Below are 21351 nucleotides of genomic sequence, written 5' to 3'. Positions count from 1 at the left end.
CATCACTCTACACTACAGAAAGCAACTGTTAAGGCATCATCAGCTGTGCTAACCTGAGGTGGCAGTCAGGGCCCTGGTGTTTCTCTGGAGCTCTGCAGAGATCCAGGGAGCAGCTACAGCTTCACAACTGAAAGACGTTTTTCAAAACAACCAAAAAAACACAGAAGCAGATATGAAGAGGGACACAAGTACAAGGAGTACAAAATGTCATGGTGCAGGTGCACATCCAGAAAAGCACAGATCTGGCTGAAGATGCTCTGTTTTTTTGTGACACAGCATGAGTTGGACCCTGCCCTTTACACCTAGTAGCACAGTTGTTGACTGAGATCTGGTGGGAATGCACGAGCTGTAGTGGATTTACGTGGCAAGGTTTTGGTAGCAGGGGGCCATAGGGGTGGTTTCTGTGAGAAGGATCTAGAAGCTGCCCCATGTTTGGTAAGGGCCCCATTATTTTCCAGAGCCGAGCCAGTAAGTGATGTTGTTTTGCGCCTCTGTGAGAGCATATTTAAGAAAGGGAAAAAAAACGCTGCGCCACACAGCAGCTGGGAGAGTGAAGGGAGTGAGAAAAACAGCCTTGCAGGCGCCAAGGTCAGTGAAGAAGGAGGGGGAGAGGTGCTCCAGGCGCCGGAGCAGAAGTCCCCTGCAGCCTGTGGTGAGGACCATGGTGAAGCAGGATGTCCCCCTGCAGCCCATGGAGTACCACGGTGGAGCAGGGTTCCACGCTGCAGCCCATGGAGGAGACCACGGTGGAGCAGGTGGCCCTGCACCAACGGAGGCTGCCACCTGTGGAAGACCCCTGCCAGAGCAGATTCCGGGCCGGACCTGTAGCCCGTGGAGAGGAGCCCACACAGGAGCAGGTGACCTGGCAGGAGCTGCTGCCCGTGGGGGAGCCAGGTTGGAGCAGTTTTCTCCTGAGGGATGGACCCCGTGGTACGGACCCGTATCTGGAGCAGTTCTGGAAGAGCTGCTGCCTGTGGGAAGCCCACGCCGGATCAGTTCATCAAGGACTGTATCCCGTGGGTGGGACCCCACAGCACAGGGGACGAGAGTGACCAAGAAGGAGCGGCAGAGAAGAAGTGCTGTAGACTGACCATAACCCCCATTTCCCCGTTCCCCTGCGCCGCTTGGGGGGAGGAGGTGGAAGAGGGTGCATGGGGGGGGAGGGTGCTTTTGGTTTCTTTCCTTTGTTTCTCACTTCTCTAGCTAGTTGGTAATGAGCAATAAATCTTACTATCTCCTTATGCTGAGTCTGTTTTGCCTGTTACAATAATTATTGCGTGATTTTCTCATCCTTATCTCAACCTTTGAGCCCTTTTCACATATTTTCTCCCCATTCCTCTTTGAGGAGGGGGAGTGAGAGAGCGGCTGTGGTGGAGCTCGGCTGCCCACTCGAGTGGAACCACGACACGAGCATGGGCTGGGAAGGGGCTCCCAGCTGTCTCTCCACTGCAGCAGAAACCCAGACAGGACAAGACAGAGGAGTAATCACCTGTAAAGCCTTGTCCTTCTTCAGGCAGTCCTGTCTGAACACAGGAAGAGTTTCACATCAAAAACCTTTATTAATGCTCAGAACTGCTTCCTGCAGTGGGGCAGCCATTACAGCCTCCACTCATGCAGCAGGAAGGAAAGAGGAGAAACTGAGGCATAGAAAGGGAAAATGACTTGTGCCAAGACCTGGCTTCCCATTCTCCTGCTTCGATCCCAACAGCTAGTGCCTGTTTGTGCTGCACATCAGCACATGTGAAGTTCTTTTCTGTATCCTTGAACTAGGATGAACTGTAACAGTGCTCCCATGAAAACAAACTGTCTTGGTGCCTTATATAGCTGTGAAGCTTGTGCAATGCCTCTAAAACCACTGGCTCCACTAAGTGCATGCAGAGCTGCTGCACACTTCTGCCTGTCCCAGATGCTGAACTTCACAACTGCTCCCTCCTTCAACTGAACTTATTCTTTAATCAGCTCCTTTCTCCCAGCCAATGGATCTCTATCCCTCTTTAAATGTTTTATGCTAGCCACTTCTATTATTGTCCTTGGCATCTCCTGTGCTCTCTCCCAGCCCCTCCTTTAAGGAAAGGCATTGTGCCCAGATTTCTGCTAGGCCATGCCCTCTTGTTAACTTCAGATTCATTACCCCAGCTGCTTGGATTTCTTACTGTCTCAAATGACTTGCTGGCAAACAGAGCTTTATTTTTCTCCAAAATTCAGAGTTTCTATGCAAAACTCATTTCCCAAGCCTTCTACACTTTCTTCATCTATTACATGTTAACTGCACGTTAACAACCTGGCAGGACTGCTTCAGGCTTGTAAAGATCAGGGACGCAATCTCACAGTTGGGGGCTCAGGTTGCAGATACACAAATCCAATCTTCTTGTATCTGCTGGTAAACCAGGGTTATTTAAAGGGCTGGCCCTGGCTTTTGGTAGGCAAGCTGATAGATTAGATCAAACAGGTTCCTATTCGCATTTCTCTTGTGCAATTTTGCAGTTTTTCTCTTGCATGCACAGCTGTAGAACTGTGCATAACATTACCCACAATGCACATTACCTCTCCTTCCATGCCTACAGCATACATGATCTCAGAATACTGAGGCCATGAAAAATACAGTCTTAGGCTGTATACGCACTGCTTTGTTACAGTTAGCCTGAGCCCACTAAGAGCAGTCCTTTTACGTAGCTTCCACAAGTGGTCCAGGCTGGGGCTATATGCAAAGGAGGAGGCAAAGCAACAAAATGTCTCAGCTACCCACCCACCATTCTCCTAGAGCCTGCCAAAAATCTGCCCTGAACCTCCATTCCTTATGCCCAGCCTCTCTTCGAGGGGGCAAGCTGTGGGCACTTACAATTTCTTTTAACAGCCACTTCCTTCTTTTTGTACCACCACAGAGCCAAACACAACACCCTCTGCATCTTGCTTTTCACCAGTGTCACATATAAGGCTTTTGCCTTTTGGATCTAGATCACTGAAAGTTGGTGGGGTCTAGGGGAAAATGGTGCAGAGTACATAAAGAAATGTACAGCCAGCCTCATACATCCGGCAATTCTACTGGTAGGTTACCACTGTGTAAGGAAGATGACTGGGGCCTATAGCATCCCTACTAGCTGCAGAATGATGAAGGTAAGCAGTATGTATTACAAGGACCATGGCTGGAGGAGAAAAAACATGATCAGTATAACTAAATGGTGCTTTGAAGGTATGGATTTGTACATACATACCTACCCATTCTATGCACTGGTAGCACAGAAGGGAACAAACTAGTAAATGATTATGTCATTAAAGGCTACAGTTGCTCAAATCAGGTATTAATTTCTTGATCTCTGTAAGTTCCTAAATCCAGAAGGTTTGACTTTGAAAGCTGGGAAATATGTTCCTCTATGGTTAGTTTAATGCATAAAAAAAAAGGCAACAAGAAGAACGTCTAAAGGCTGAACTTTTCATGGTTTGGGTTCTGTTCAAACAGAGCATGACTGCTCCCACTTATGATTTGTCTCCACTCAGGGACTAACCTTCACAATACTCAGAAGCTTCCTTCCTTGGCCTACCATACTTAAAACGCATACTTAAAATGATTTCACAGGAATGCCTAGAAATGTTTTAGTTTATTTTACAAGCAGGATAAAACAAAAGACTAGATTATATTAGCAGGATAATACCTCGCCCACACCAATATTTTCCTTATTTAACTTGCTGTAAACAGACTGAGCATTTGATCAAACAGCATTTGATCTGCTACTTCTGCAAAAAGCTGTTGCACATCTGAATATGTACAAAGGTGCTTGTTTAATGGTGATACAAGAAAAAAATAGCAGAGGGTGACAATATGAAACAAGGACCACTTTACAGAATAGAGCTATCCCTGTGTTCCAGAAATCTATCTAGTAGCTGCCAAGGCATCACAATGACTTCTCTGTGCAGTGCAGTAGGTAAGATGGTTCCAGTTGCCTGGTTCAAGTGCAAACAGCTCATGAGGCAGCCATTTACAAGGCAGGACTGCAGCGCACTAAGTGAGCACAGGACAGCTAATGTCACCCCCTACTGCTTTTTTTAATACTTCTGTCAGCTCGGCAGCACAGTGACTGCTGCTGGAAAAAGCATGCCTGGTGTTTCTGACGGCTTCCTGTGGAGTTACATGGAGAAGAGACAGACAGCCTAAAGGCTAAAAATGAGATCAGCACACAGAAAACATGCCTCACATATTCATGCTTGACTCTTCTGCTGTGGAGAGGTATGTGGGGGCAGGGAAGAGGAGAAGCAGGGGAATGAAGTATGTTGTATAGACAATGTACCAACAGCTTTAATAGCTTAAGGAAGCCATCATGTTGGAGAACACAAATGTGACTCCTGGCAAAATGCCAAGAAAATTCAGCTAAGATACTGAGACAAAAATAAAATAAGCATTTCTATACCTAAGTACAACCATCACACAGCACTGTAACAGCAGAGTCTAAATGCTTGAGTCTAACCCTTAGGTTCCACTATGGGATGCTAACTCCTGGGCCAACAGGGGGAACAATGCCACTTCAAATAAAATGTACAGCGTAGAAGATCACAGAATGAGGCTAGGTCTACTCTTTGTGACAAAAATCTCATAATCCTGGGAGAGATAGCTACATGCAGAGCATATCCAACATGAAGGATTTGACCCAAAGACACCATTGCAGGGAGTATGTCAAAAGTGAAGGGCAGGTTGCCAGCTTTTGAGCAAAGGGATTAAACTGAGAACACCATGGTGAAGTTACTGTCCTGCTGACAGAGTCACTCTTATTTACTCCCCAGTTCCTGTCCTCACAGCATTCCTGAACCTGCCTCTTTCTTAGACACAGAAGACACTGTGAAGATATAAGAGAGAAGGGTCACCAGTCCAGCACAACATCCAAGAAGCAACAGCACAGTTTTGAATAGATCAGACAACAGAAGCATCAGACAAATATGAAGCAGAGAAGGTCTCTGTGGCCTCAGGGGGAAGAATCTGTCCAGCATTCAAGGAGAGGTGGAGAAAAAAAAAAAGGGCACACGAAGGGACAACAAAAATATTTACTGGTATTCATCAGGAAGAGATTTTGAACATCACTGAACTAGCATTTTTACAAATCTAGCACAACCTTCCATGGGTAATAAGTTGGATCTAGACACTGCTCTGGGCATGGATAAAGGTAGGGAAGTTGGAATTTCAGGTCTGTATAATTTGCCATGTCTCAGGCAAAATGAGACAATATTGTCTCACATGTACCAGAATACCTTGGTCACATACCCAAAATTTTTGCTGTTACTTCAGAGACTTAGTGTTAAATGCTCTTCAAAAGTAACCCTATATAGGCATTTGTACAGAGGCTGGAAAATTGCAAGTGCTCTTAAACAGATATTGATATCTACTGTAGACTGAATCCATCTGAACCAAAAACTGAGAGGAACAGGTAAGCCTCCACATCCAATTCACCCTCTAAAAGCCATTTCCCCTGAGAAAATTTTCTAGTTCATCTTTGCTACCTTTTCACTCTCTGCAAACTCCTGCAGTATAATTTGTCTCTCCACACATAGCTCCAAGAAGTCTTCTGAATGGAAACTTTCATGTAGAGCAGGGAAGAACGTTAGCTGGTTACAGTCAGATCCTTTCTCATCCATGTCCCTCTCTGCTCCACTTAACGTCAGCTCTCCTATATGAGTACGAAAGAGATGGCAGTTTTAGTGGCAGCCAGATGACAACAAAATAATCTGCACTTTAGACTTTCACCTAACCTGTTCTACTTTGGGAAACAACATTATCAGATTTTGCAGATCAGCAAAAAAAATAGGCATGAGAAGTAAAATCTGTGACTGCTAAAGAAGGGTGCTTAGTTCAACTAAAACCAGGTCCCCACAATTCAGTCATAATTCAAATCAAATCCCTATCATCACTGAAGATTCAAACATACTGAATAAACATATTTATTCACATTTTTGCACTGTGTTGGGCTGATCATATGATAACCAAATAATTTTAAAAAGACTCTGTTTACATACTCAGATTAAATTAGGAAGAACTGAAAATGGCAGTCTCCCATGAACATGCAATGAGCAGGACCATAAAAGAACACAAGGAGAGATAGCCCACTCCGTATCTTGCCCAAACTCTTATCTTGCCCTAAGTTTGGGGAATTTGTACTGTACATACAGTTAGGGAAGGAGTGATCAGCCTTCTCTTAATCCTTCTTACCGAAGTAGACTGCAATCACTTCCACGTAGAAACTACATAGTACTTCAGTCTTGTTCTGAGCCTAAACAATAGGCTCCATTCTCCCTCGATTCCCGGGCCCTAGCACATGAAGAAGCATACAACAATATACTGCCTATATCCAACAATGTACACTAAAAGCTGGACTTAGAGCAGCCATACAAATGGCCGAAATCCACAGCCTTAGACTTGGCTGACATTTTTGAACTCGAACTTCTTAATTTTTTCCTCCCTCTGAAAACCTACCAACCTCTGTACCATATTTCACTAGTCTGTTGTTTTCATTCTTTTAATGTCTCATGTAACAGAAATCCTGGCCTTGGGAAATGAAAAATGTTGACAATTACCATATTTGAAAAACCTGGTCCCATTTTGAACACTGAAAAACAAATCTGACATGTTAATTTTCTTGGAGATTTCCTCATATTCTCCATTATTCTGTCCACATTCTTGGAAACTCACATTTCCTATAATCACTTCCCTGAGCCATTTATCACCAGGTATTTATAGCGCCTATAATAACTGTGCCAATCTTTTAATAGATGTTCAAATTTATTTATTTTATTTATTTTTTAGCCCAGAATGCTGACACTAAGCTTTTTACCTAGACCAAATTCTGACCTGGAGCCTTGTACACAGCTCTCTTTGGCTGTTTGTATTTACCCACTACCACAATGTAATTTAGCCCTAAACCATTACCTGAATCCACTTCAGCAGTGGGGGTTGTTTCATTTCTGTTTGGTAGGAGAACCTGAAAAGAGACTAGGTATGACTACAGAAGAATATGCTGTCAGGTAAACATAAACAAAACCCTGCTGCAGAGCAAAGCACAGATTTGGAACTATGTTGCAGGTAAGTGCCTTGGAAAATCAAATAAACGCATTTGAAAGGACCCAAAAAAAGAACTAGATGTAAGAATAATAAGTGTCATCAATTAAGCAAAAGGTCTATTGTCTTTTCAAAGATGAACCTCTATGAGACCTGTTATAGGATAAAATCATATAACCCAGACTGCAGAAAATTGTCAGAATTCAAACTTCGTATAAAAGCTGAAAATGTCCTAAAGATGGAAACCTCTTGACATATTAATTGCTTCAGCTTCTGACTGATAGGATTTGGCACTTAGAATCTATGGAGACAGACAGTACTAAATTCCCCATATACACAGGTCAATGCTTAGTTCAAACCACTCTAATTCCCCTTCTTGATCATTCACTAGTTCTAGCAGCCCTAATATACGTAAGGCTAACAGGATGGTGCAGCTTTCTAACCAGACTCTGCTGGATACACTGCAAAATACTATACCCATGAGATATTACAAGCAGAAAAATATGTCTGGGTTATATTCTCAATTATTTTAGACTTTGTATCAGAAGAGATGGAAAATCATTCCGTGGCTGCCAAATTCATTGCAGTTGCTGTTAATCTCTCTCTCAAACCAAGACTGATTCAATGGATTCCATACGCATGGCAGAGCATATGGGTAAATCAGGTGATGAAGAAGCGGTAGAAAGAGAGGATTATAAAGACACCGGCAACTGCAACAGAATTTGTGCACCTCCTGTAAATATTTTCTACCTCACTCTTCATTCGTATCATTGTTGCTCGGGTGTTCCCATGTTGAATCCTCCTCCTCATACGTGAAGGCCCTTCAAAACAGTCAAGAATCCATCGCTGCTCTAAGGACTGTGAGGCAATTCCCCATGGGCCCCTCCTGTAGAAAAGCTGCTCTTCAAGTACCATCCAGTCCTTGGCTGCTTTGCTGTAACCACACTGCAGCATCTGTGGGACAGAACCACTTCGTTACTCCTCCACACTTCCCTCCTGCCACCCCAGCGATTTAGAGGGATCTGCCATGTGGGACCACAGCAGAGCAAGTGTTGCAGACCCAGCACAGGTCTGACTGACTACCAAAAGAGTGCTCTGGGAGATGCTACTAATCAGATAAAAGCAACAAACATAAGAATGTAGCACACTTCAACCTCCTTGAGAACAGCTGCTTTCATTTAGATATTTAGCTCAAAAGCAGTGAGCCAAGAGAGCAGCTTCACAGAGGATTTATTCAACTCCAATTTTTCTGGCCAAAACTCATGTTTAATGGCAACAACCATGCTCAATGAAAACAGAGTCTGAAAGTTTCAGAAAAAAAATTATACTCCCTCCAAACATGGCATAAATTTAAATATTTCTACTTGGGGAGGAGGTGAGAAGGAACACACTAAAACATTAATCTAAAGGAGAGGTGAATTTCAAATTTCAAAGAATTAAAAGCTTGTTGGTCCCTGAAGGTCAATCCTGAAAAAGAAACATACCTGTGAGATTTTACTGACTATGAGTGAATTCTCTTGAAAAGTTTTACTGGCTGCCAAGAAAAAAGGTCAAAGCCCTCACTTTCATTTCTGCCAACGTATGAGTGGAATAATTCAATTAAACAAACAACAATAAAAGGCTCCTAAAGATAAAGTGAGGATCTGCAAACTATTTGGTGAGTGATGGATATTGTATCATGTGTTAGTGATGAGGTCAGCAATGGAGCTCACTGCCTGTTACAGGCACACTACTTATCTCACCTCTGAAATGCCTGATTCTCAAGGTAGTCCAAGAGCAACCTTTCAAAATCAGAAAGGTGTCGCACAACATTCCTGCTCTTTACCTGTACATGATCCTTGTACAAAGAGGCATACAGCTCCTGCCCAGTTCTTCGGTACTGTTCCATACATGACACAAATCCCTAGAAGAAACATCAGAACACATTACACCCATACAAGGTGCTGCAAGTGTAAGCCCCAAAGGACAAAAGCAGCCATTAGTTTCTCTGTCTTCTGAAAAATAATTAGGGAATACAGCCTGTGTCTGTGAGCTTGACAGCTCTCCAGACAGCACAGTGATGAGGCAATCATCTGAGAGCAAGCTGCACACTCACACAAGGGAAATGAACATATCCATGATCTTAACAAGGGTCATTAGTGGAATTACTCAAGAAGGAGAAAGAAAACAAAACTGCAAGGCTTTTCCTTTCAGACCTAAGATATTTAGTACTACAAGTAGCAAAAACAAACAAACAAACAAAAAACAATTTGCTGTTGTCAAGACTCCAACTGAGGTAAGGATCTGGGATTTCTAACTATACACCTTGCTGTATAAACAGAAAGCACAGACAAAGGGCTGGTCCATGTCCCCATTCTGCACACAGGAAAACAACTGCTCCTAAAAATATTTTTGATATTTAGGAGCCTAGATCTACCAGCAACAAATGACTTTCAGTATAAATATGCTATTTAATGGGCAAATGATGCAGAGATCTCTGAGCTAGTTTTAGAACTGGAAGATTGTAGAGCTGTGCTAGTGCAAGATGACAACCACAGTAACTGCCTCTGCTTCACTATGCAGCATGGATACGCCTTAAACCCAGTATTACTCAGGTGCTTCTGGAAATATGTGTCCCCCAAAGCAGTGTGACACAACTTCCTGGGCACCTTCCCTTCCAGGATGTTCTAGACTCAGAGAACAGTGAACCTGTATCAATAGTCACTGCATTTGTTATTGTATATGAATGAACTTAAGCTAAGGAAGGGTCTGTGCAAGCACGAGACTGATAAACTGCTGTCAGGAGATTATTTACTGCATTCCCCACTTTGCAAATGGGTCACTATGGGACTCACGATGATGTTCCTAAACACTGCTGAATTACACAGATACACACAAGCCACAATACCATCTAAACCATAAATATCTACTCCAATCGCCAGCCAAATGTGTAAGAGGTACACCAAAACAATAAGATGAAGAGAAAATGAATCAGGGTGGCTGTTTATTAACTGCATTACAGAGAGTAGCAGAAGTTTCTGTTCCTTTAATAAGGTCCTGAGGATTAGTAGTGGCAGAGAAGGCAGAAGCTGTTCAGAGATTACTTAGGACAGCTTAGAGTGCCCTCAGTGCCACGCAAAAGCTCTTGTGCCCACCAGTGTCCTGAAGGGTTTCTAACAATGATCAGAAAGTCAGATTGCTCTGAGTCACAGTCCAAGTCTAAACTGGCTGTGAAAGTCCCAGACTCTCGCTACCTACAGCCATGGATCAGATGGGTAACTTTTAAATGCATGGACTCTGTGCCACGCTGACAGTGATTCCTCACAGCAAACTGTCTAGCTGCTGCTTGCACTGTGCTCTAATTAAGTTAACACACAAGGTCTATGTGGTGTGCCGATTACTGCTGGCTGTCAGCCAGGTCTGCACCCCTGCCGTGAAGTCACATTTATTGTTGTTTCCCTGCAGGAAGCTCCTGTTTTACACTGATGAAAGTCATTACATTTTTGTTTGTTTAAAGCATCATTAAACCTGTAATCACAGTTGCGGCCTCACAAAAGTATTCTATAATTCATGCAAAACTCCCATAAAGGCTGACCTAGAAAGCAACAGAATCTCCATGCTGTTGAGCCAGGCTCAGTACAGGAGGAGAGCTGAGATCCCAGCTTTTCGTAGACATAGGGTAAAAGCCATTCAGAGTAGACAACCAATCCCTCCATGTATTAGCAACCATTTCAGATACCCGCAGGCTGTTCAAGCAGAGCCAGTGCCCTGCTGGCAGCTGTTTCAGTTCTGCACACTCTGTGTTTCAGACATGGTCACTGATCAGATCCCTGAGCTCAAAGCCCATGTTGAAAAGGTTCTCACTGCATTTCCTGACACAGCTCCGAGCCTTCCAAACACACGGAGGGTTCTCTGAAGGAAAAATTTTGCTAGCCACATCTGGTGGAATGAAGACTAACCACTTTGGCTTCCAAATGAGCTCTAGCTAGTCAGCTTTAACCAGATGAGCATGTCCCCAGTGACCACCCCCACAAGAAATCCATCTGGCTGTAAAAATAAAATGAACAGTTAACAAAACTGGAGATCGCTGTGACTGCAAATATATACATATATACACACGCACACAAACACACTGAAAAGAGTATAGACCAGGCTATCATCTATCCATTGTTTGGTCTGAACAATTAAGACCATACAGTAAAGCTTAATGAACAACTAGTGTGACATTTGCTGTGACCTGCTAATAAATAAGCAGATTCCATTAGAAAGACACATCCTGAAATCATATATTGTAGGGGGTTATCCTTTAAAATGGCAACGCCATGCTGTAGGTTGAACACAACAGTGTTAGGGTTAAATATTTATCTTGAACAAAAAGGATATATCGGCTTTGATAATTATTAGAATTGTGTGACATTATGTATGGGTTTTGTTTCAATATACAGAAAAGCAACTCTGAATGCAGAAAGTGTAATGTGTATTCTAAGGAAGATCAGACTAAAAGGCCATATTAATCCATCCTGGCCTAAAACGGAGCACAGTAACATACTTTAAGTCTTCCTTATACAGACTTCTCTACCTTGCAGCCTTAGGCACTTGCATTGGAAGTAGACTCGGGTCATTTTGCTAGCCCACATTCCCCAGACAATATTTAGAGCTTCAAAAGGTGATGGAATTTACAAGCTATTTCTCTACTGGGAGCGGGGAGATGGCAGGGGAGAAGGGGGTACAACACACAGAATCCAAATCCATTTTTCCTCTTGCTGCATGGAGACCTCATGCAAATAAAAGTGAAAATGATTAGCATTGAGGAATAGTAAAACCAGCAAGAAGAAAAATGCTGGCAAGCAAAGAAAAATGGCATGCCAAAAAACCCAGAGAGTGGATTTTCTGTAATTTCTTTCAACAAAAGCAATAGAAGGACTGTTTGTAATAAAAAATGGTTAGAGAAAGAAAAAAAAAAAAAAGATTGAGGTGTAACTTTTAAGTTAACAATTCCCTATTGAGCTCTGGAATGTTTTTATGTCTATTTTTTATATGTATGTGTTATATGTGCGTGTGTGTATATATATCACTTAACACTCCTGCAGTCCATAAATACCCAGGCTTGCCATAATAAACTCACATTGCATGATACAGACTCCACAAATGCCACAGATCTTTCCTAAAGAAACATTATGTCATTGGAGCTCTGCGCTTTGGGGCTTTCTTTGGGGAATTACAGGCTGCATGTTGTATTACAGAACACATGTACACCAAAGCTCTTAATAAATAAGCTTCAAGATGAAGATCCAAAAGGACAGCCCACGTATCCAGATCTCTCACAATGGCAAGTGTACAGGTCCAATCCAACAAAGTCAGTAGTCAGACAGATGACAGTGAAAATAACCAAATACTTAATTTGAAGCATGTGTTTTCAGCATCTGTTGGTGAGGACTAGAACTAGTGATGTTAATCTACTTCTTTCTAAGCTAAATAAGTATGATAAATATATATGTACACAAAGAACACTTGTATAGCATTGAAGCTATGTTAGATGTATTAAATAAAAACATCTACTCTTGCACAGTGATTTTCATCAGTATCATAGAATGGTTTATGTTGGAAGTGACCTCTGGAAGTCACCTGGTCCAACCCCTCTGCTCAAGCAGGGCCGTGTCCAGATGGCTTTTGAAGATCTCCAAGGAGGAAGACTCCACAACCTCTCTGGACAACCTGTTCTGGTACTCCATCACCCACACAGAAAATAAGGGTTTCCTGGTGTTTAGATGGAACCTCTTGTGTTTTAGTTTCTGCTCATTGCCTCTTGTCCTGGCACTGAGCACCACAGAAAAGAGTGTGGCTCTGTCATCATTGCATCCTCCCTTCAGGTATTTGTACACATCAGTAAGATCTTCCCTGAGCCTCCTGCTCTTCAAGCTGAACAGTCTCAGCTCTCTCAACCACTCCTCATAGGTACTCTACTCTCTCTGATAGGAAAGTACCTATCAGAGGTATTTATGAAGGAGGTAAGTGCCTTTATTTCTACCTTACAGTTGGAGAAACTAAGACAAGTGAGTCTCTGGAACATCCCGCCACTATGAATGGGAGCTGGTGATGGGACATAACCAACCTGAATTACTTTGAAACAGCTTGGTAATCTCACAAAGATGAATGTGGCGATAATTTGCAGTAGCAGGGCGAACAACTTAAACCAATTTGGAAATCCCTTCTGCTGCTCTTAAATTGTTCCTAGTGCCAGCACACTTTCTAATATAGCTGATTTGCCAGAAATTAGTACTTATATTACAGAAAGGAGTCCATATCCCTAATTCCTCTAAGCTGCCTTTCAAAATTCTATTTGGGAGTTCTTTTTTTTTTTTTTTTTTTTTTTTTTTTTTTTTTAATTACAGCTATCTGAGCAATTGCTAGGTTTTCTGAAAGTGTTCTATGGGCACAGCAGACAAATGGAACAGCACATAAGGTGCTCTGACAGACAGAAAAAAGTACATGTAAGTACCTGTAATTAGCGTATGTAACTAGCAACAAGGTTGTGTACAGCAGAATCAGATTTGATAGCTCATTCATAACACCCGCTGAAACAGAGACTTTTAAGGCATACACTTATATTTAAACAATGCAACATTTCTTACTGATTATTGCTTGTGAACATACCAGCAAATACAAAACCTAGTTCCAGTTTATAAAAAATACAAAGATGTCAAAATCACAGTTATTTGTAACTAGGCTTGACTAAATGTGTTTTAACAACCACATTTATGAAAAACAAGACATTGGAGGTAAAACTACCCCAAACTTATTACTTGTGGGTGAAATATCTGAAGTAATAGAGGTCTGCAGGTAAAAAATCTCTTCAGTGATACTGTCAGATCTGAAGAACAGACCACGTATTAACAGATTTACTTTTTCTTCAATATCAATTACCATTTCTATTACAACTTTTACAGATGGGCTTTTTGCTACTAAGATGGGGTTCAGATTTGACTTTAATCCAAGCATTAAGATATAAGCATACATTTAATAAATGAACAGCACTTGGACATCATAAAAGTGACAGTTAAGTGCAATTAAAACCTCTGTGGGTGACAACTGAAAAAGCAGTAAACAGAAAATGAGCATCATTGAAATGACAAACATGTTATTAATGTAAGATTTATATTTCAGCCACTTTTCATCTTGAATCAAACAGAATTTGCATTTTTAATGACACAGAACTATAAGAAAATGTCATTTTACAAGGGGAAAATTGTTCCGTTTTACTCAGGTATGTTTCTCAGTAGTTCAACATTAAATGGTGTCTGCCTGTGGTGCAGCACTGCTCCTCTCTCAACAGCTCCACATCCCAGCTCTGTTCCCTGGACTATGTGCCCTAACCAGTGTGGATCTCTTGTCACTGACCATATGATTTAGTTGGGCAGGAGACATTTTCTACAAAATGTATCCGTTTTGCAGTCACCATCTAAAGCCAAGAATTGTTTGAATGGAAAAATTCCTGAAACACTTATTTACATAGCTACAGAGCTAGATTGGCAACAGTTAAGTTTTGAGGCTAAACTCTTCCAAAGCATTAACTCTATCTTGTAGTATTTACTTCAGTTCTCATACTCATCCTGTTTCCACAAATCTAACCAGAATTTCTCTCCCCTCCCCACAAATACACAATTGAAGCCCAATACTTGTGGTCTGTTCCTGCTCGAACATGGAGAATAAATCAGCCTCACAAGCAGAGGATAGGATTACAGGTAGCATTGCCATTTTACATAGAGGAATCTGAGTGTCACAGTAAATTACTAAAGCTGGCTGAAGTCTCCAATTCATCAGTCCTGTTGTACTTAGCTACAGAAGAAAAACGGGCTACCATTTCCAATGACACAAGTCTACCCCTGCTCCTAAATCTAACATGGTGAATCAGAGGCCAGGTATGCTACTGCCCTGTGCAAACAAACAATAAGACAACTATTTCATAACCAGACTACTTTTCAAGTAATTGGCTGTGAACCAGGAAGCAAGTAGGTTCATTTCATAAGGGAAAAAAAAAAAAGTTTCACTAGTCACCAGGTAATAAACATTAAGCTATGGCAGATAGTGGGTTTTTTTTAACATCAAAGAGCAGTCTGTCCTAGTTCTTAGCATATACTCTCCACATTAAGAGCTGTTTTCAGGCTCTTTTGAATCACAAAACTGTTATTGCCATGTGGATTTTATTGTTACTTTGCCAAAATTCATTTAGTTTTTCAACAGACTGCAGTTCCAGCAGTTAAGTGTTGCATGTAAGCTTCGTGCCTCAACCCGCTAGGAGGCTAATGCACACTGCCAACTGCTCCTAAGGATCATGGATGGATTCCTGGCATCTCCAGTTGGTTGGGGAATAGCAAGCTTAATGAGAAAAACCTCCATATTTCAATACACCATAAATGTACCCAAACACAAGGGTGAGTTTCAAGGGGATAAACTCAAAGTACAGTGTACATGTGATGAGTCAACACAGTATTGTCAGCTAAACTTGAGCAGCACAGAAACTTCCCTACTTCTACATCAACTATATATTTATAAATTGTGTATATATGCATACACACACACCTTTTCAACAGCTGATACTACTGAAGAGATAATTCTTGTGAGAACAGGAAAGTTACCTCCTAATAGTTAAAAAGTTCAATGTAAGTTGAGATCTGTCCTTTATTCCTGTCTCTGAGAATGACTTATGTGACTTTGAGATAATTCACTCAACCTCCTGAGCACTCAGTTTCCCTCCAGTTACAGAAGAGGTGTTACCTCTTCTAGCAAGTGCTGAAAGTCAGACCTCAGCGATATTGGGAATAAGGTCTCTCTTTCCTTCATTTGTTCTTTCTGACCATTTTCTTATTTCTGTTGAAAATGGTGATTTTTCTAACAAGTGCCACAGTTGTGGTAACTTAGGGCTTTATTACTACATAGTGTTATAGTACATTTATCTGAAAACTTCACACTGGAATTTTCTGATTATATTTGAATTATGCCTTTTGTTTAAGAAAAATGTGCATTTCTAATCCTTTAGCTGAAGAAAGAAATTTGTAAATATTAGTATATGCTTAGAGCTCAGAGTCCAGAATACAAAGAAGCATCTCTCCATAGTCCACAAAATTAACAGTTTTCTTAAAATGACATGCATTTAAAGGTGACATGATTATTCCATAGCAACAGAAAGTATGAATGGAACACAGTCAAGCACAACCAAGCTTTAATCTGTCTAGCAAGGATGATAACATGAGATGAGGGCACAGGCAGGTAACCTATGTCCTTGTTTAAGAGGAACCTTTAAATTCATCCTGCGGAGATTTCTAGAACTTCCCCTGATTTCCTATTCTTTACTTGTATGCGTCATCATCAAATTACACTCTGCTATTTTAAATCCCTGTTCTCTGGTGGAAATGCACACTTAATTTTCTGGGCACCTGAACTCCTGTGTACATTTTATACTGCTCCTTGAATGAGATAATATGCCACATATAATTTCATAACTTGTTGATAAGTGAAGTTGGTCATAACTCTTCTTCTTATAAAGATTTCTACTAAAAAATAGCATAAGTCATGAAGCAATTGACTTCAAATAATTCTCCTGAAATTATTATAAATGTTGCATCAAAACTCCTGAAGCAAATGGACATCTCTAAAACAAGAAGTATGAAAAGTGATTTCTCTTTCTATATATTCAGCACAGAAAAAGTAATTCTGTTTCACTGGCTACCACTTGTTTCTAAGGTTTCTCTGCATCCAAATAAAGCTCTGCTTCCATCCACATTAATACTATTCAATTCATTTGGCATGATCTCTGTTATGTGAAAATAAAACTCTCCAACCAGCAGCTGAAAGTTGAAACTACAATGTTAACAGCTTTAAGCCTTAAACTCCACTGGCTGAAATCCTATATCCAAGCTTAAGCTTGAATCAGACAGTCTCTAACTTGAAAGAAAAACAAAACAGCACCACATTTTCCAAAAAAAAAAAAAAAAAAAGCAGGAAATGAAAACTTCTTTTCACACAGTATGTAATTAAATAGAGGAACTTCATTGGCACAGGATAACAGAAAAAAAAGCCATTTGAATAGTTACCTATAAAAAGTTTTGGAAGGGATATTGGATCTTGTGTTATAGGCTTTAGATGAATTATAACTGATACAACTCAAGAAAGGAACAACTTTGGTAGGATAGATTCTCTACTGTGCATTGTGCTGTAACACACCATCTCCTTTAGCCATTGGTATTGGCTTTTTAGGGGAGGACAATGGGGTGAATAGCTATTGGATCTGAGTTAGCCTAATAATTTGTAGTCATCATTATGCAACCTTTATACTCCATTTTCACTTTTAAACAGTTATCTTCAATGAATGTGGAAAGTATCACAAATATTTCAAAAATTTCAGTAATTTGTATTACATAAAATCGGGTAGCTCTGCATTGTATGTTTTCATGCAGTTCTTATCTAACCTATTGACCTATTGGATTATTTCATTATGATCTTCTAAGCAATCTGAAAATGAAAAATGAACAGTGCATCAGATAACTGCTTAAGAGGACAAAAAAATTCTTTGTTCAAAGTTAAAGAAACTTTTTCCAGCTTGCTGCAGCATACTGTAATTTAGCTTTGAGCCAGTTATTAAACAAGACAATAATATTATAATGGAAATTGTTTAATATACATCATTAATAGCAAAGTGCCTGCTTTCATTGAAGTAAAAATGTGTGCTATGAGCAGTTTTGAAATGAATATTTGATTCTAATCTTCCCTTGTGCATTTAATGACATGCTAATTTACATTTTAATTACTTCCTAAGAAATCAAAGCATTTGTTGACAGTAGAACATAATGTCAACTTCACAGTGCACTGTTGGTGGATGGTTAATGAACTTAATTAGATAATTAGTGATGTTAATTATCCTTCTATCTGAAGATAAAGATGTTACACAAATAATGCACTTTTCAAATAAATACCATTTTATGTTTGCTTATTTTAACTTAGTTAACCCCAAAAGCTGGTAAAAGACCAATAGAGTAATTAGTAAGAAAAATATTTGTTTAAATAAGAATTGTGATTATGTTTCAGATATATATTTTTTAAACTTCATTTCACCTACCATGGACTGTTAAGATGAGCTTGTCCATCCTGCATCCTTACTGTTATATCTAAAATAACAAGATCGTTTCATCCAACACCTATTGGTGTTGGATGAAACCCACATACTTCCACCCCTTAAACATTCTCTGATCTAATTGCCCCAGTATTGTTTGAAAACCCAGGCTGGTCAACATCTTTCTTGATTTTACAGTTGGTTATTGAAAGATGCTGTAACTATACAGGAAATAAGCAATTAGTGTTTGCAAGTGCTGATCCAGTATTAGTTCTACCACTAACCATCTTGTGTGATCATGGCAAAGTCTCTAAATTCATGTCCATCAAGTTGACATAAAGCTTCTTTCTTACCAAACTCAAAAACCCACTGACAGCATTTTGAGCTAATGCTGATACTATGTGCTGGGGCCAAGTATTCTACACCCCTACAAGGGTCTGCAGGTGCACCATCAGTCTTCAGTTCAACATGAAACACTTCTGCTTGAAAAGTCTTCTTTAAAACTACCCTCTAAAATACAGACTTTTGCACACAAATGTCTGACCCAATAGTTTGCAAATATGATTTAAGAATATTAGTTTCAAGCAGGTCATTTCTCAGTGTTCCTTCACACTTAATGCAAAACACCAGTATATATGGCTGCAAAAAATGAGAAGCAAGATTGACAGCCAGGAGTGAATGAAGTCCCAGAACTCTATCACCCTTTGGCAAAGGAATGCAATTAATGAACCCAAATGAGAGAGGACAGGCATGATCAGGCCTGCTGTACCACTCAGGAGGCTGTGCATTTCCTGAAAAGCATAACAACTATATCTACAGCCCCGAGGCAGCATGTCTTACAGTTGTTAGAAGTATTCTGCTTGTAACCTTGCTCAGGCATTCATCCTCAGGAAGAACTTTAAGACACTCAGCATGGTAGAAGCTGATAATGGATTTGCAATTTACTGAAATCATAAATGGTTGGCTACAACAGTCTCTTGCTGCTCTTGCAGCTTGTTGAAAACAACAGAAATAACTGGTCATTGCTAACCTAAAAACTAATTACATAGCCTAAGATTCCAACAGCAAAATGAGGGAAGAAGTGTAGGGAACAGGGAAGGCAGAAGAATAAGAGATCAGAAGACTTGTTCTGAAACAGGAAAGTCAATGATTTTGAAACCTCTAGTACTGTATTCAAGAGTTTTATAGACCCTCCTGCTGGTGAGCTTGCCCAACTCTGTCACCTCTAAGTGCTAAAGGAGCACCTGACTTTGTATAGTGCTCCTCTTGCCCCTGCATGGCTATTCAGACTTCCAAGAAAGCACAAGGTAGCAAATACCAGAAAAAATTGCACTTCCACTCCTAGAAATGTGATCAAACTCTTCTTTCTGAATGCTCATGTGTTCCAGACAGAGACCTGAGCAGACCATGAGACAGCAAAACAGATTCAGGAATATGTAGAAAAAACAGCTGTATTTGGTTGCTTGTTCTGACATTTGCCATCAAAAAGCAGGGAATCACCTTCACTTATGTTCCGCCTTAGCATCAAGAAACACTTTGTTACTGTGAAGGTGACTGAGCACTGAGGTTGCCCAGAGAACTCATGGAATCTAAATCCTTGGAAACACTCAGAAGCCATCTGGACATGGTCCCTGGTAACTTGCTCTTAGTGACCCTGCTTGAGCAACAGGTTTGAAGAACATGACCTCCAGGAACCCCTTCAACCTCAACCATTCTGCAATCCTGTCATCTATTCCTTCAACGTATGCATTTAAGATGAGAGGCCAAAATATAATACTGAATCAAATTCCAAGCATTGTTTGACATTATCTGTGTGCTTTCCGTTACAGACATTTTGACACTATTAATAAGTGATTATTTTCATTCGCCAAACCCTAGTTGTAATCCATAATTAGGTTATTTCTATATTGGTACAGCAACAATCACACCAAAAGCCTAATCCTATTCAGTGTAGAGACATTCTTAAAATCAAAAAAAAAACCAACACACTACCTCAGCTAAAATAGTCTTCTATATGAAATTTGCAGAAGCTTTATGTTGCATTAGACAGGAATCCAATTACTTTCAATTTTTGTGCTCACAGCTTCCTTTGATACTGAGAATCCCACCTTTTATCTCTGTTGTGAAGTGTATGAAGAAAGTGAAGAAAGGACGGTGGAAGTGCAAAGGAATTCATTTTCTTCCCCCTCAATTTTTATGTCTGAAAATTACAGCAAGTCCTTTCAAATATAGGCTGGAGGGAAAAGCAGGGAGAGGGAAAGTGGAGAAGAATATTTGGAACTGGAGCTTTGCATCTCATTGAAAGGAACAATTTATCAGAGCTACAGAGCTGTCAGTCTTTGACATGATAAGGAATAACACCAAATGAGTAATGTTTCCTTCAAACCCAGCTCCTTTAATTACAAGCCCCTTCCTTGCAGAAGAGAGACAGAAGATGCAGAAACACCAATTTCATGCACTTGTGCCTGAATAATGTCTCCGTGCTGCCTTTTCCAGATGGCAACCTTTTCACTGGAGGAACTAATGATGTGGGCATATTTAGGGAAAAACCAATAACGGAGTCTTTAACCTTCAACAGCAAAAAGCATGTTGTACAAAATGTTCCTTGGGATACATTTACAAATATCAATTACATTGCTCACTGAGGTGTAATCAGCTGTAATAATCAAAATTAATTTTAAAAAATAATTAAACAGACCCCAGGGCAAATACTAGATGCTCTTGCAGTATGACATCACAGTCTACATATGTACCTGGGAAGAACTTGCTCACTCTAAGTAGCAACGTGATTTTAAGGAATGAAAAAGGATGCTGTGGCACAGTGAGAGAAAAACTGCTGCTCAGTAAGGCACTATCAGACACATTACTTAGGTATCATAGCCTTACCAATCAACACACCTAGAACTGAATCAATTCACTGGGGATAAAGCTTCAACCTGCTGCAGCTTAAGCTAGAGCGTTAAAACTCCCTGAAGTGATGCTGTAACAGACTGTCTCTTCAAAAGGAGGAAAAAAAGACCTTGATACATTCAGCATTGCAATAAGATGTTTATGCCCAGTTCTGAAGTGCCCCACTGAAGCAGTTCAAAGCTCTCAATATTCTGTCAATTGAGTGCTGCTCTACCCTATAGCTACTCTAGCCCCAACGTACACAACTAACTAGTGTGTTGTTTGTATTCTAGACAAATGAGAAGCAAAAACACAGAAATTGTTAAGGCTGTCAACCTAA

General features: G+C 40.5%; 1 protein-coding gene across 3 annotated transcripts in view; it reads right to left on the bottom strand.

Annotated features, from left to right (window-relative positions):
- WDFY4 (WDFY family member 4) overlaps positions 1-21351 on the bottom strand; it is a 143236-nt gene that overhangs the window by 50063 nt on the left and 71822 nt on the right. For all 3 annotated transcript variants that reach the window (XM_084526105.1, XM_084526104.1, XM_084526106.1), the window contains 4 exons: positions 8862-8939; positions 7787-7990; positions 6908-6959; positions 5485-5651 (listed from right to left, as the gene is read on the bottom strand). In XM_084526105.1, coding sequence (XP_084382231.1) covers positions 5485-5651; positions 6908-6959; positions 7787-7990; positions 8862-8939 — 501 coding nt within the window. The remainder of the gene's footprint in view (positions 1-5484; positions 5652-6907; positions 6960-7786; positions 7991-8861; positions 8940-21351) is intronic.

Source organism: Aythya ferina (genome assembly GCF_964211825.1).
Source record: "Aythya ferina genome assembly, chromosome: 7".
Lineage (NCBI taxonomy): Eukaryota > Metazoa > Chordata > Aves > Anseriformes > Anatidae > Aythya > Aythya ferina.
The sequence above is the reverse complement of the archived record's forward strand: the minus strand, read 5'-3'. Positions and strand labels throughout refer to the sequence as shown.